The sequence below is a fragment of the Opisthocomus hoazin genome, chromosome 5 (genome assembly GCF_030867145.1).
Source record: "Opisthocomus hoazin isolate bOpiHoa1 chromosome 5, bOpiHoa1.hap1, whole genome shotgun sequence".
NCBI lineage: Eukaryota > Metazoa > Chordata > Aves > Opisthocomiformes > Opisthocomidae > Opisthocomus > Opisthocomus hoazin.
The window spans coordinates 83,230,440-83,246,931 of NC_134418.1; the positions used below are offsets into that span (position 1 = coordinate 83,230,440).

A 16,492-nucleotide genomic window follows, 5' to 3' on the forward strand; every position below is an offset into this window, starting at 1 on the left:
CTGTTGAGAGCACGCACTGTTAAAAACATAAAGAGGAGCCCAGCTTTGGGAGGTGTCCCCCAAAATCTGTGAAGGGGACGTAAAACAGGCATGTGCCCACATTTTTTTCAACACGTGTGACCCGATCATGTGGAAATTGTTAGTCCAGTTCTTTAATTCTGTGCGGAGAGTGAGAAATAATGTGAAGTTACAGTGAACCCATCTGGCCAAGCAGGAAAATCCGGTTTAATTGCTCCGTTGCCAGAAATGTTAAATCACTTCCTGGGAATGCAATTCATTTGGAACATATGGAACTCGTTGGAAGAAGGTCTCCAGTGGATTCAGAACTGTGCTGAAGATGAGAGCATTTCTCACAAGGAACAATCATGTTTTCCCACTGGGCAGCATGTAAGCAGCATGTGTAGCTGTATTAACAAAAACTAAACTAATAGTAGGAGTGTCCAAGATCTTGAACGAGATACTTTTGTGGTTTATTTTAAATTTTTTGAGAAATGCTGTGTTCATTTAGGATTTCATTTCCTCAGCTTTTTATCATTAATAGAACATTCTGACAGAATTTTTTCTCATTTTACGTCTTGATGCAGCAGAATTACAGCCTGTTTGGAAAACAGACATATTTGAAAGTATCATCCAAGATGTCTTTGTACTTTGTGGATATGGAGGGTAGTTTTGGGGGTGTTTTTTGGTTTGTGGCTTATAACAAGGGACGTTACATTTATTATATATTTTAATAAAATAAGAAGACTTACAAATTTTCTGTAAAATAAGTAAATCTAGACCTTTGACTAAAAATATGATCTACATGATTTCTCCTTTAAATCGTAAAGAATTAATGAGTAAGACTTGTTTATACACATTATTTTAAGGAAAACATCTTTCATAACTCTAAAAATGGATTCAGAATTTATAAGTATGTCACAGTGCCGTGTTCTGAGTCAAACATTCATGTTATCTGTGGTCTTTACAATGAGAAGAATATTGATATACTTTGGAAAAAATATGCTTCCTATTCTGATCTAAAGAAAAGATTTTACTTTCATTAATTTGATGCTACTACAAGGGTTTTGTTAGAGATAATTTCTTTTTCTTTTTTTTTTTACTTGGGTTCACATGAATATTTGGTTCATGGAAAATACTATACTATTTTCTTGTGCGGTTAATCAATAAGACCAAATCAGAGACAATTAGTTCTTCTAATTTTAAAAGCATGTGAAGGAAATGTAACCATGTTTTGCTGAAAAAGTGGGCAAAGTCTGTTCTCCGAAAGAAAAGTGAGGCAATAAAAAGAAATCTCTGTATTTACATAATGCACTACGGAGGACCTGGAGCAGTCAAAAATTATGGTGACGTAGTCACCACTGTATGAGGTCCTTTTCCTAATTATTTTAGGAAAACTTACATACTTTGTGGTGCTATCATTTTGAATGTATTTCTTCATCTGAATAGTCTAGTAGCATTTTTTTTTTTCGTGCACATGACTTGATTTTGGAATTCTTACTTTCGGTAGATTGTATAACCCACACTGGTCTCTCCAACATCAATCTTAGTGAATTGCTGCAGGAACATAAGCAGCAGTACTTTTCTCTGCAAACCTCACTCTGCCTTTGAATTGTCTCTAATTTACATTGCTTGTTCATCCTAGTTAACAGAAATACTAATTTTGTGACTTACACATCTGTCCTGAGGCATTGTGATTCTTTGTATTTCCAGCTACAGCTTTTTACCTGGGCTAAACCTATTAAACAACTCTAATGACCTTGAGGATTAGCATCTTACAAATTTCCTAAAACTTGTATTTGATTGTAAATCAACGTTTTAGTGATCATGAATTAGAAATATTGCATATTTCCACGAAATATCTTGAACTGACCAATGGCAGGATGAACAATGTTTTAAAATCTGGTATGAAAAAAAAAATCTGCATGCTGATACAAATGATCATGGGAGCTGATTCAGAAGTGTTCATTCAGGCCAAAGTCACTACCAATGACTCACACTGCATTTACAGACAACATTAGTGAAGTCCACTTAAGGCTGCGATAAAGCCACCAGAGAATTATCTTCCATACTCGTCACGCTGCCGCATCCCCATTGAATCCTGTAACTGCTTCCTCCCAGTCCACAGAATCACAGCTGTTCATCTTGGCCTTATATTTTAGACCTTACAAAGGCTATTCCCAGCCAACTGTCGTCTATTTTCCATGACAGAGCTTACGATTTCAATGCTGACAGTGATGCCACATCTCCAATCATCTCAACATTGTCTTCTAAACTTATCTTAAAGGATGCCATCCCATCTTCTTTGGGTTTTCTTATGGCTAACAAAGCTCAAAATTAAAATGTGATAATAACCTGCCCCCATCTTTCCTTCTTCTGTCATGACCCTTCCATCCCATTAATACTGTTTCCTTATTCTTTTTTTCTTCTTCTGTTTGGTTTACTTTTCCTATTTGCTTGTTTCTCACCTTATCCTCTTGACAAATTTTTCTCTTTACAAATTTCCTTCTCAGACAAATCATAATAGTGAACCTGGGGTTTTCTTTCTCATATGCTTATTTTTCTTGGCCAGTGTAATCACTTAGGTCTGGGAAAGAGAAGAAAATTACATACTGGTTTTCAAAATTCTACTAATTATTTTAAAAATATATATACATGAGATACTTTTTCGTTCTTTGCAACTGATACCTCATTTTGTTCTGTGAGTTTATTGCTTCTTTGGCATGTTAATCTTCTTTGATCTATGGGAGTTAATGCCTTCATTGCATTACTGGACCAAAAGGGTGCTGCCTTGAGAAAATATGTGTGTTTGTACAAGGCAAGGGAAATGCTTTTCAAGCAAGGGGCTGCTATTGTTTTGAATAATATTAGTCTGATGGTATGACAGGTTTGACTGTCAAACTCAAGCAATAGATCTTTAACTAGTCAGAGTACAGGTAAAACAGAAAGAATCACAAAAGGATTCTTATGGATATTACAAATCTACAAGGAATTTATTAATACATATTGTCTACGACATTTTCTATTTGAAGCTCAGTACAAAATATCATCCAGGAAATGCTATAAAATGCTATTTTATAGAGCAGGACAAATCAAATCCTGAAATGAAATTCTCAAAGTCTGTTTCAGAAACTCTGCAGAAAGTCTGAAACTGGTTGTTTTGTGATTTCTGTCCATCGCTCCCTTCTTTCTATTTCTCTTAAATCTGCAGCCAGAAAATCTGCTGAACAAAGGCTAAACAGACAGGAGTGAAAGCGATGTAAAATTCATACCTTAACTCACATGGCGGTTCTGCATACTTTGCATACCCAATCCAATTTCTCATCCAGCCTTTCTCACCTTGATCAATGTGCACATTCTTTTTGTATGTGTGCCATATAAATTCCATTTTACTATTCGTTCAAGCTGTAACCTACTTATTTTGGGAAAAATACACTCACGAACTTCTGCATTGGTCTGAAAGAAATCATAATAGATTTTTACATTCATTGCAAAAAAAAACAATTTTCCAAGTCCAAAAACAATAACAGCCAGTATGAAAACACTTTTACTACTTCTTTCTGAAAAAATATTTAAAAAGTAAAAAATTAGTGTGTTATAGAGCAACATTGATTTAAGCTCAGGTCCTAACTACATGGAGTCAATGGCAGAACTCTACATGAGTTCTGCGTAAGAAAGGTTTGGCATTTTAGTCTCATCTGCAGCCACATTTTTTTTTTGTCTTCGTTCCTTCAGAATTATCTGGTAATTTCCCAGTGGAATTTTGTGGGCATGTATTCTAGGATGATTAATTCAAAATGTGATCATTGGAAGATCTTCTTAACACCATCTCCTCCCTTCTCTCCTAATCTTTTTGTTTCTTAAACAGTAATAAGTTTCATGATAGACTATAAGCCACTCAAACGGGAACTGTACGTTTCTCTCCAGAGTGCTTAACACTGTGGGGCCTGGGTTCTTTCCAGACCTTCTGGACACTCATAAAATCTACCTGAAGATTTTACAATGTTTCCCTAATTTTCTTGGTTTTTTTAACAGTGGTATCCTTTATTTTTTTTCTTTCAGGCTATGCCAGTTATTTCAGAGAAGGAGAAGGCTGGTGAGTAAATATTTACTTGTTTTCTCATTTCCTTGTATTTGTTTTGCGGAATACAGTGTAACTTTACTAAAAAAAGGCAGGCTTCAACTGTGGGGTCTCAAATGTGTAGGATTACAGACCTGGCAGATGTCTATGTAAAGGTCTGTCTTTGTTTCCTGAACAGGATATTTTCTCTTTCTAAAAAGCAGTCCAGCTTTCTGAGTGATACTAGTAAAGATCCTGCAAAATACCCGGTTGAATTGCAGCTGCCCCTTACTTGTCTGTTTTCCTCTAGATACTAACTAGTTACTTGGTGTTAAAATATAATTTTGATTTATTTGATGTCTCGACTAACAAACATGGATGTCAGTGGGTTTGTTCAAGTCAGTGAAAGCTGATGACATGGTGTGAACTTTATTGTCTGTCTTTAAGTATGGCAGGAAATTTCAGTCATCTGGAGTGTTTCACTGGAGATGATAATTTTTATTTTGGCTAAGTACTTCCAGAATATTTAAAAGCTTAGGTTTTTTATTCTCTCCTGTTATATGTGTTTTCTGAGCACTATACGTACTGTGGTGTTGGTATATGAAATCTCTCAGTGATTGTCTGCTAGACACTGTCGAATGGGTGTATCGTTGTGATAAACACTAGGAAACACTCCATTCTTAGCACTGTAGATCTTGAGAATCTCTGTTGGTTTATTCATAATTTATTTTAATTGGTAGTTTGCTACTGTACTTCAAATATAGCTTGAAACATACCTCAAAATAATCCAGTGCCACCTGGCATTCTGATTTATGTCTGGTTTTTGTTTGAGATGTTTTCTTGCGTTATCCTTTTTGGGACTATTTGTTTTCTATTGCTTATTAAGGAAGAGGAATCGGCTGACAAAAAGGGTTTTTGAGAGACAAGCCACAGTGCTAATCAGTACTGTAAAAGCTATGGAGCTGTGTGCTCGGGATGTTGTTATTTTAGCTATTGAAGTTCGTAAATAATTCCCAAACTGTGACCCATATTTAGTAAGCATATTCTTTATAGATATTGCAGGTGGTATTATTTGGTATTTCTTTTTCTGAGGCAGTTAGTATTTGGCCACATCCTTTATATTATGCCCAAACATGTGAACCGGTTATAAGGGGTCCTACTATTTGCAGCTAATTTCAAATTATTTATCAAGCAACCATGCAACATTACAGTTTTTTTAACATCTTTAGCAATTATGTACCATACAAGATTAAAAGTTATCTGAAAGTCATCAAAAAATCTTTGTGGCAAAGAGACATGATGACTCCAGTTTCATGCTAGAGGAATAGAGCTGCCACTAATGTTTGCTATAGCTAACGGCTTGTAATATCAGAAATGAAACTCAAAGTTCTAAGTTTACTTCTTCAGTGTTGAAACTACCTATCATGTCGATGTTGATGATGGTATGAAATAAATGTATTTTTGACATATGCTTTATATCCTGTACGTATGCATATGAATCTGCGTCTCTCTTCCTTCTTCCTGCCCAGACTTTGGTGTTTTGTTTTTTTTAGACAGCTTTATATTTAATATTACACATATTAGGTGGAACTTCATGCCATGTGGAGTCAGTTTGCTGACATTTCCATGTACAGGAGCACAAGCTAGAGTGTGAATAGAAATCTGGTTGCCTTTTAATCAGTTTGGCTTTTGTTTAATTATTTGCAGCTCATGAGGTTATGATGCTTTTTTGGAAATATTAAGCATGTGTTAGTGAGATGATTATTTCCATCAGGTCTATTGACTGAAGTCGCTTGGTTCTAGGGGTAGTTAGTGCTATCTTTTTCAAATGCGATTGGTTCTTGATTCAGACTTTCAGGTCTCACGTTTGGCAATTTAACTAGCCTTTGTTCAATCATTGCTGCTTACAGGTGACCAGAAAAATGACATTGCATAAGACTCATGAATGACAAAGCCATAAGTAAGCTGTGAAAGCCTTCAAAAAAGAATATAGCATATTTGTACATCTGCTGTAAAAGAACAAAACAAATATTAATTTTAATATGTATTTGGAGATATCAACAATCTAACTCTTTCTAGTTTATGTTATTACAGACTAAAATGTATTACAAAATATTACAGAACAAAAAGGAGGGGTTGTTTATTACTAACAATGATGATAACACAGTAGGTAAAGAGATTGGATAGCACTGTATTAAAATTGAATTTGGATTAAAAATGCACTCAAAATGTCTAGTCAAACATCTTTGCTCTTTTTGAGAATTTGAAATAAGAATTTCTTGTACCTCCCTCTTTCCTACTTAATACTATTCCATTTTATCTGGGACCGGAATGCGAAACACAAGAAAGCAGAAAGGCTGTTATTTCAATGTTTCTGGTTCAGAAGTTTTATATACATAAATAAAAACCTGTTTTTACAAGACTTTTTATTCTGCAGACTCCTGATATTTTGGTAGTCTCAAAAGCTTTTGCTACAGGCAACCAAACATTTAGATCCTTAAATGGACCAAGCTGCTTAAGCAGCTTAGAAGTTCACACATTACTGATTATGTTTATAGCAGTTGTTAATCCTTGAAATTAAATATTTTCTCAATTTTATATATTTTCCAACATGCAGTAAATTTTGACTATGTCAAATACAAACTTTCAGATGGAGTACTTAAAAAAAACACACAACAAAAACATACTATTTTTAGAGTTAAAGCAAAGCCAAACATAATGTGAAAACATTGCTACTTTTGTCAATTAATAACTCCAGAGCTGTATAACCATTTTTTACAGTGGAAAGTGCAGTAAAACCTGCAATTGCGGAGTCCTTTTGGCAGAAATCTATAAATGGTCAGTGTATTGAGCAGAACGTCAGTCATGCCTAGATGTGTACACTGTTGCTTCAAGTTGTGTGAATTAGGGCATTGCAAATGATGTACTGTGGCATCAGCTATTTCTGAGAAATGCATTTTTAACAAGTCTCGATATTGTTGACATTTCTGGCAATGGTGGAAAAAAAAGAAAACTTTGAAAAGAACTTTTTTAAAGAAGAAGTTAAGCTCAAGCAACATGCACAGTCAGCGAAAATCATGGCTCAAGCCAAGAGATGACTCAAGGCTGGGACTATTGGCACCTAAATCAAGAATGCAGGCCAGCAACCAGCTTCAAAAGTCTGTTTATTCAGATGCATTCAACTTTCTTTTGAGTAATTTATGCATTCCCATGCCTTCACTTACCTTGCTGACTATTGTGATTTTTATTCTCAAATACTGTCCATGAACGATGAAGAAATTTGAGGGATGGAAGGTTCATCTCATCTGTCAATAATGAAGGTGTCTGTGTCAGAGTTAGTGGTGTTTGCTTCTTTTATAGTCTAAAAACAATCAGCTAGTGAACCTTGGGTTCACCTGGCTATATGTCAACATTTGGTTTACTGATGTGAATCACACACGACACTTCATGAATGGTATAGGTTAACTCTCCACTAACTATAGAGTGAAGATGGCTCCTAACATGGGTACTAATATTCAGTATGACGAATGCCCTGTAAGGTTCCTAATTCAGGGCTAACTTCAATTTCTGGAGCCGTGTTTCCAAAACAAAGGTGAAATGACTGTAAGTCAATATTAGAAGTATTGCCTAAGTCTCTTTGTGAACCTACTTCATGATTTCCCAATTTATCCTCAAATATTTGTAGGGAATAGTGAACTCTGTGACTTAGAAACATTGCTACAACAGAGCCAGCGGGAGAGGTAGAGTGAATATCCACATCTGGCCAGGGACTAGCACGGCTTATTTCTCTTGAGGTGATGAAACTATGTGTTAGCACATAAACAGGGCAGAAGGTTTAGTCTAGCCCTAAATAAATATTAACACCATTGGTCCATAATGTTCAGCATTATAATAAATAAAATTTTCCTGTGCATAAAAGAACTGCCCTGTGGTATTTTGGTTGAACACACTTTCAGAAGAGTTGGTGCTCTAAAAATAAAGTAAGATTTAAGTCATTGAATACTACACTTTAGTTATTTAGTACAAACTTGGATCAATTAAAAAGCACAGAACACATGACTTTACATATAAAAGCAAGTGTCACTACTCATACGTAGCAGAAAAAATCCCTAGCAGAATAACAAGCAAATGTGCTTTTAAGACCTTTCATGATTCTCCCAAAATATTCCTTCTTACTTTAGGGATATACTATGGAAAAAGTGCACAATCTCTTTGGGTAAATCTCAGTACTCTCTCTAACTAGTAGGTTAGAAAGATCTACTTCAGCACAAATAAAAGTGTCAGTCTTTTGACATGGAATTGATCTGATACCCCATTTCTCATCTACATCTTGGTAATCAGCAAGCAAACAAGAGGATAAAGTATGAAGTATAGCCGAAGACAGCAGCCTCATTGGATCTCTGGCCAATGTGAAGTCTTTGGACCCTCCCTGGTGTTAGTATTACAATATGGGCCTAGCAGCGAACGAGTCTCACTTTTTTTCTGCATCTCTCCTAGATTTCTGCTGAAGACACTATTTAATAAAGTACAGGCTCAATGTCCTTTGGCGTTAATTTTCCTGGTTGCCTTTGATTCACAAGGAAGACAAATACACAGATGATTCGAGGGACCTTAACGGCAGGGTATTTCCTCTCACAGACTCTAATTGCTGGCATCAGGCAGCGGAGGACGATTGGTGCTCGGTCCCATGGTGAGACGAGTTGCAGGACAGGAGGTGATGGAGTGATGACAAGGCGGGTTGGGCCCATCTGTGAGAACTTGCAGTGGGAGAACCTTGAAAATCTGCTAGCGGCAGGTTCACCTACATTAAACAAGGCACACAAAAGACCATCGGCTTGGCGCACTAGGTAGAGATCTTTAAATTTCATAAAATTTAACTTTAGCTCTAATCAAAAAGGGAAAAAGAAAAAGTCTCCACTAGATCTTACAAACATGTTCTAGATCCAGAGAAATTAATTCTTTCTATGAGCAGCATCCACTTAACGCTCCATTTTCATAAAGTCATTAAAGGTTCATCCAGACATAATTTTTAATCTAGAGCAAACGTTACAAAATCTAATCTGACTGGCTTCAGGATACCAGTTTCCACATAAACTGGAGAGAAATATGAGTTGATTAACAGAGTTACTGTTTTTCTGGCTGCTTTATTATATCTTTACACTGTATTCTAGAATAAACAGGGCAAAATGAATTATTGCTTGTTCCTTTTTGTAAGTATCTGGTTTTAGTAGAACAGACTTATTAGTGTTTTTGTGAGACCTTACTATGAAGTAGCAGTTCCTAGCTAGGTAATCTTTCCTTTATAACTGTTGCAACATCAATAGTAAAATTTATTTTAGCTGAGTGTTTGCTTTCTAAATAAAAATGTCAGGAGAGAACTTGACACTTCAATCTGTCATAAGAAGAAACAGTTACAGAAACTCTGCCAGAATATGCACGATATCTGCCAAACACCAATAGATGCTAATAATAATAAATTTCTATTCCACTCTCATTTATTTCATTACTAGAAAAAAGGTTTGTAATGCCAATAGATACTGAAGGCTGATCTTTCTTGCTAAGATTCCTGATGATGTTTAGTCGTCGGGTTTTCTTTATTTTTTCTAAATGTAGTGAAATAGTTGATGTCATGATTTTTGGTATTTGATTTTTAGTGGCTTATTAACTGCACACTACCGTAGTTGTTCTTCTGAATAAATTGCTTCACTTTTAAAAGTCACGCTATGTTCACTGTATGCATGTAGGTATAAACACAGAAACTTTAAAATACACGTAGCACTGTGTGAAGCCAAAATCGCATTAATCTTAAGGTGTCTTGGCCGTTTTCTTTAGGCTTTGGAGGAAACAGATCCTGGGACTGCAGCTTTCCTCTGAAAGTCCACTTAAAACCTTGCTAAATGCACTGGAAGCAGGATGGCCCCTAAAGCTCCACATGATTTTCTGTTGTATATTACTTTCTTGAGTCTTGAAAAGCGAAGGGTAGGGCCAGGTAGTGTGAATGTGCTCTGAGGGGGAGGCAGCAGTCGAGAAGAATATACACCATGAAAGCAGGGCACAAATGTTCAGGTCCCATGCCTGAACAGGAAAACAGATGTTTTCTGGAAGGCTGAAACAAATTCCACTAAATCATTGCGTAATAGTAAAGGACATCTGAAGTATTTGAGAACTAATAGAACCTCTTGTGCATCGAATTCTTAAATATTTAGTCAGGTTCTCTTTTCTTGTTCTACCCACATTAGTATGGGCCACCAGTACGGACCTGCTTTTGTACTTCTTTGGAAGAGCTTTTTAAATCAAAATATGCTGGGTTTATCTTCAAAGGCATTTAATTTTGTTATTTCTTTAATATAGTCTCATTTATTTTGATCTTTAAAACACTTAGAAAAGCTTGACTTCATTATTTTAGGCCAGTAACAAGGATAGGCCGTTATTTTTGCATTGCATTGGTCCATATCATGCACTTTAATGCTTTTGTAGCTATGATATTTTGCTAGATTCCTAGATGATTATGATAATAGTGGGAACAACTTTAAAGACTTCCTCAAGAAATCTGTTTGTGTTGGTATTCACTTTGGAGAAAACAAGCAATGCCTCGATGCATTATATTCCTGTGGAGAGTAATTGAATTGATTTCTTTGCTGGTTTGCTGTCTTTTCTTAAGTTCTGCAATAGAATTACCTTATTCTAATCTAGATATTTCCCTGATAGGAACAAAGACCTATATAGTGCCAGCTGAGTGATTACTGCTGCCGGCCATCATTCTAAATCTTTCAGCTGTCCATTTTCTGTCCAATCCAATGTGCTTTTAAGGCAATATATACTTTCCTTGTTTAGGCAAGTTCTTTTTTTTTTCCAGAAACTATGTGATTAGGAAAAAAAAAACCAAGCATTAGCACTGAAGAATTTAAAAATAGTTTGACATTAACAATAAAAATTTCAGAATGTCTCTCGTAACAGACTTCATCACCTATTAGTGAAATTACAGTTAAACAAAGGATAACTCAGTACAGCTCTCTTGAAAGGGACTTTTGGAGGTCCCTTCTCCAACCTCCTGCTGAAGCAGGACCAGCTGAACTTGAGTTTAGGCAAGGTTGCTCGGGACTTTATCCAGTCCAGTCTTGAAAACCTCCAAGGATGGAGCCTGTGCAACCTCTGCAGGCTACCTGCTCCACTGCTGTACTGTCTGCATGGAGGAGATGGTTTTCCTGATACCCAGTCTGATCCTTTCTGGTTTTCGGTTACTCCTGTTGTCCCTTGTCATCCTCACATGCGCAATGTGAAGACCCCAGTTCCATCTTCTTGTTGCCCTCCCGTGAGGTCCTGGGGAGCTGCTGGTAGGAACCCAAAAGCCATTTCTTCAGGCTGAACAAGTCCTGCGGCCTCATCTTGCAGGCCAAGTGATTCAGACCCTGACCGGCTTGGTGGCCTTCCCCTGTACTTGTTCATTTTTATTGATGTCTTTCTTACATTGGGAGGATCCTGCAACTGGGCTCGCTATTGCAGACGTGGTCTAACCAGCATTGGATGCTGGGGGGGGTGGGTAATCTCTTCCCTCCTCCTAGAGGCCATGATTTTATTGATACATCCCAGGACGCTGCCAGCTCTCTTTGCCGCCAGGGCACACTGCTGGCTCATGCTCAGCTCACTGTCTGCCAAGACCCCAGGGCCTTTTCCATAGAGCTGCTCTCCAGCCCGTTTTTTATCATTTATTTATCCACCCTTCCAGACTGTAAAACCCCAACTTGCAAACAAAAATATTGTGGGAAACAATGTTGCATGAGTGAGCTCTTTGTTATCAAAGCAGAAAATACAGCAGAAGACTTATGAATGTGTTACCTCCAGCAAATTCAACTTAGTATTACTTTATAACTAACTATAATGTGCTCACATTTTAGAAAGCCACCATACAGACTGTAAACTGGCACTCCGTATATTCTGGCTAATATCATATAATTAATCTTAATCACGCTGCATTTCAGTATAAAGTTAGCTATCGGTTACACAGTGATTTGGTAGCATTTATATTACCCAGCCCAAATTGTGATCTTTTATTGTACTGGACACCAGAAACATTCTAAAAGCGGTAGCCCCTGATGAAAAATTGCTTTTAACTCAAAGCAAATACAAACAAGTTATTCTTCCTGTCCTTTTTTTGGCTATAAGGAGAATAACAGAGAATGGTGATAACCAGTTAATCAAGTTATTTCTAGCCCAATTTTATTCAGACTGAGTTCATGGTAAAGACTTGTGGTGATTCAGATGAAATATAAACTAGTTTCCCTGGTCCCAATTGGTACTGACATGTAATCATGAGGCCGTGGTTTCCAAAGCAGTAATGTGACTGTTGATTTGGAAATCAGGTGACAGGCTTTCTTTTTCAGTGTCCAGAAATAGAGTCAGCTTCTGAAAAGCTGATGTTCCCTGAACCAAATTTTAAAATTAAACTTTGGCTACAATTTCATAGATATTTAGGTACTTCAAGATGAAAAATAAGCTCTTTTGTGACACCTGCTAATTGTACACCAATTCCCAATTAAGGTTACCTTTGTGCAGTAAAATCTGCACGTGGCACAGAATTATGAAGGCACCTAGTAATTTCTGAAAAATTTAATTGCTTTTCTTTACTTCTTTGGGTTCCTAGACAACATTCAGAACCTCTATAAAGTTCTATTATACCCTTGTGTTCATATTTGAAAATAGGACTTGGACTGCTAAGTGGTTTCAGAGTTGCTGAAGATGAACCAAAGAGCTGAACAATATAAAATCATCTTTAGTATGAACAGCTTAGAGCACTTAAGAAAGTGTGACATGGTAAATTTTCTCTTTTTGCATCTGTTAAAACAGAAGGGTAAGAAATGGTTTCAGTCCCAGATCACCTGGGATGTGGGCTTTACTCCACAAAGCCAGCCCAGGGTTTTGTTGTTTGTGTATTTTAGGTACTTACATGCGCCCTTTAAACTCCTGTCTTCTTAGAATAAAAAGCTCCTTTTCACAAATCCTTAGGGAAGAGAAAGAGGTCTTTGATGTTTGATGAGAAGTCATGCTTATTTACATTCCTTTAAGGACATGCTGAAAACTCAGATTTCAGAGGTGAGAGATGCCCAAAAGCACACTTTGGATTAGGCACACCTGGAGGCAAAGCGTCATCCTGATGAGGAACCATCCTTGGCAGCGCAATGATAGGGCTGTATGTAACCACAGCTTCACAGGTTGCTCGGACTGGTTTTTTTTTTCCCCTTGTTAAGGTTGTTGACCTATGCTCTGAATGCCTTCTGGTATAGCAAGTGATGCTTGAGAGAACTGCTGTATCCGCTTGTAGTAAGTTCAGCCTGAGCGACTAAATCTTCTATTGTCTATAAACTCAAAGATATTCACCATATCTGACAAAAGGTGATTTTCATTATCTTGAAGATTTTGAAATACCTTGTGGTATCTAGTCATCAAGTTTAGCCATTGTCTCAAATGTCCTCTGCAAATACCCTTGTAAAATCAGCTTGCTTTTGTACATATCAGGAAGTGGCAATCAAATTAAATGCTGATTCTCTAGCATTTGGTAAAAGCCATTGGTCTATAAAATGCACCACTCTTATATGCAAAGTCAGTCAGTTGCTTCATGCAGCTGCTTTATTTCCATCTTGAGTCTGCCTTCATGTTGATTTTGGCTATTGATGAATCTCGTCTTCATGATATTTTAGGAAAGAATCAGATAACTGCATGAAATTGTTCCTTAATTCATAAGTATTGCAAATAAATAAAGAACTGAAAACCAAGCATATTGATAGACACAACTGCCAAAATGCCTATAAACTATAAATCTGCAAGGGATTATTCCTGCAGGTAATCTTTCCAGTCACTTGAATTTGGATTAAGCTGGTCAGTAGAAGTCTGATAAATCCAAGCTTAAATAATTTCTCTGAAAGTTTCTCTGAGCGATTAGCCTCTTCAATTGATAGGTATAAATCTAAAGTTGATTCAATTGAATCTGCTGCTGTACCCCAGCCTAAAAGAAGAGATATTCAGTAACAAATTTCAGAGTGCTAGCCAGGTACATCATGTGTCAGTAGCCACCTATAAGCAGAACAGAAAGGCAAAGAGAAAGTAGTCAGGGACTTTAATACATATCAAAACACAGGCTTGAAAATAATGAAGAGCAGTCAAAATATCTGCTAAAAGGCAAGGAAAAAAAAATCAATAAAATAAACCCCTGTTTCCCATAGGCAGGTTGCTTAATTTACAATGTCATCCTGGAATCAATGTTTCTCCATGTTGCAAGGAAGAAAAAGAAAGACTGAGACTTTTGTCTAGAATTTGTTATCTGTTGATTGACTTGCATAGAGCACTGTTTATAGAACAAAGCCCATGCCGACACTAGAAAGATTTTGCTCTCATGGTTACCGTGGGAGGCTCTCAAAGCGGGTATGAAACTCCAGAATGACCAGAGAGTGCCAAGATCTTCTTTTGGTGCTGGAGCTTTTGCGAAGTCTTTGAGTGGAATAACACTCTTTTGTGTCAGCACGTGTGTCTTCAGCAGGGCTCTTTTTCACATGCAGAACTGATATACCCACTCTGGCAAAATTTTAAGGTGTATATCAGGTTAATCAATTTTATCAGGTATAGCTTCCTCATTATCAGGGCATTTGTGGCCGGAAAGTAACTGGAAAGTTGAAAAAGACTCATGGGAATAATCTCTAGTATTCCTAAAATACCTTTCACCCTTTTAGAGGAAGATCTCGGACTTACAGTTTTTATACCTTTACAACTTAAGTCTGACTTTATGTTCTGAAGCATGGATCCAGACTAGCATTTGTAGGAAAAATACCTTTTAGCAGCCATTCAAGTAGCTATTGCAAGGTCAGGCAATAACAGGGGGTCAAGTAGAAGACAGTTTTCTGGCACACAAGTTAGGGTAGGATTCTTCTTCTAGCTTGGAAGCTGTACTGGCTTTTTCAGTCAGGGATTTGATACCCACCAACAGTAAAAGTTTTAGCATCTCATCTCTTTTTTTGTCTCCCAGTACAATAGTTGTCCAGGTTTGATTACTCTGTGTTGATAACCATATGATGTTTTGTGCAATTGCTTGTCTGTCCCCATAAAAGAATGAGAGAACATTCATTAAAGGTGGCAGCTTCAAAACAAACTGGGGGAGGCACTTCTCCACACAATCTAGAACTGAAATAAGGGACTCCTTGCCGATGCTAAAGTTTTACACAGGCTTAGAAAACATCTAAACAAACTAATGGCAGAGAAACTCATTAGTATAACCCTTTCCTGAATTAAATTTATGACAATCTTATCACTGATATTTGTAAGATTTTACCCAAATCATAACTCTCCGTGTGCCAATCCAAAACTTGTCCCAGATGTCAAATTAGTATTGCAATATTTCCAGTAGGTAAGTCACTATCCAAATATTGAATTAGTTTTTAATGTGTCAGAAATGGTATTTTATAGCGAAAATGAATATTCGGCCCCAATATGAACAACGCATACATTTTTATTACATCAGTGTTTCTTATGTTTTGTAAGAGGCAGGTATTTCCTCCAGGAAACAGTACCAGCTACCCACTATCAAATGAAGAATACTATATAACTTATACAGCAACAGCAAAAGTCCTCTACGTGTTAGGAAACCTTCTAGCAACAATCAGAGGGATCTTAAATCAATCAATGATCAGAATACAGTATGTAAAGGCAATTCCTCAGCTGAATAAAGAGCAAAGAAAAAAAAGTAGAAACATATCTCATAAGAATATAAAAACACAAACATAACCAAAGACCATACTAGAAACTGTAAAGAGATATACACATATATTTATGTATTACATTTGTAATCAAAACTTGGCATCATGTTGTTTTTAATGAGGAACTGGACATTGGAAAACTAACAAAGGAAGATTCCAATCTAAAAAGTTGCTACTTCTATTAACTTTTGCACGCCATTTCAAAGGCATTTCCAGAGAGGCAATGTATGCCACATTACACAAACTAAAAGGAATAAGAAACAGACTTCTTTTCATAAAGCAAACCTAGATAAAAATCTTCAGCAAAGTAAATTACATTTAGTTATATTAAAAGACTGGGAGATAAGAAATGAGCCATACTTCCCTCCTCTCCCCCCCCCCCCCCGAATAACCATTATAGCGTAAGTTAAGCTAGCTTTACTGATTCACAGAAAGAATTCCACATCTGGAAAATCTTTGCTACATCTGTGTTGGGGTTTCATGCTTTTTGGTGCTTTGTTCACCAGTTCCCATGACTTAAACTGCTCTCTTATTTTCTTAAGTGCATTCCAGTTCAACTATAGATCTAGTGATCCTTTCGCTTCCTGAGATCTGTTATTTAAGCTTCCTTACCTGTTTTCCTTAAACAAACCAAAATAAACCCTTAAAAATAAACCCTTAAAAATAACCCTTAAAAATAAAGGGACACATAAAA

General features: G+C 36.7%; 1 protein-coding gene across 1 annotated transcript in view; it reads left to right on the forward strand.

Annotated features, from left to right (window-relative positions):
* The window catches only part of DLC1 (DLC1 Rho GTPase activating protein), a 235,745-nt gene that overhangs the window by 92,660 nt on the left and 126,593 nt on the right, over nt 1-16,492 (forward strand). The window contains exon 5 of the mRNA XM_009940573.2: nt 4,060-4,093. Coding sequence (XP_009938875.2) covers nt 4,060-4,093 — 34 coding nt within the window. The remainder of the gene's footprint in view (nt 1-4,059; nt 4,094-16,492) is intronic.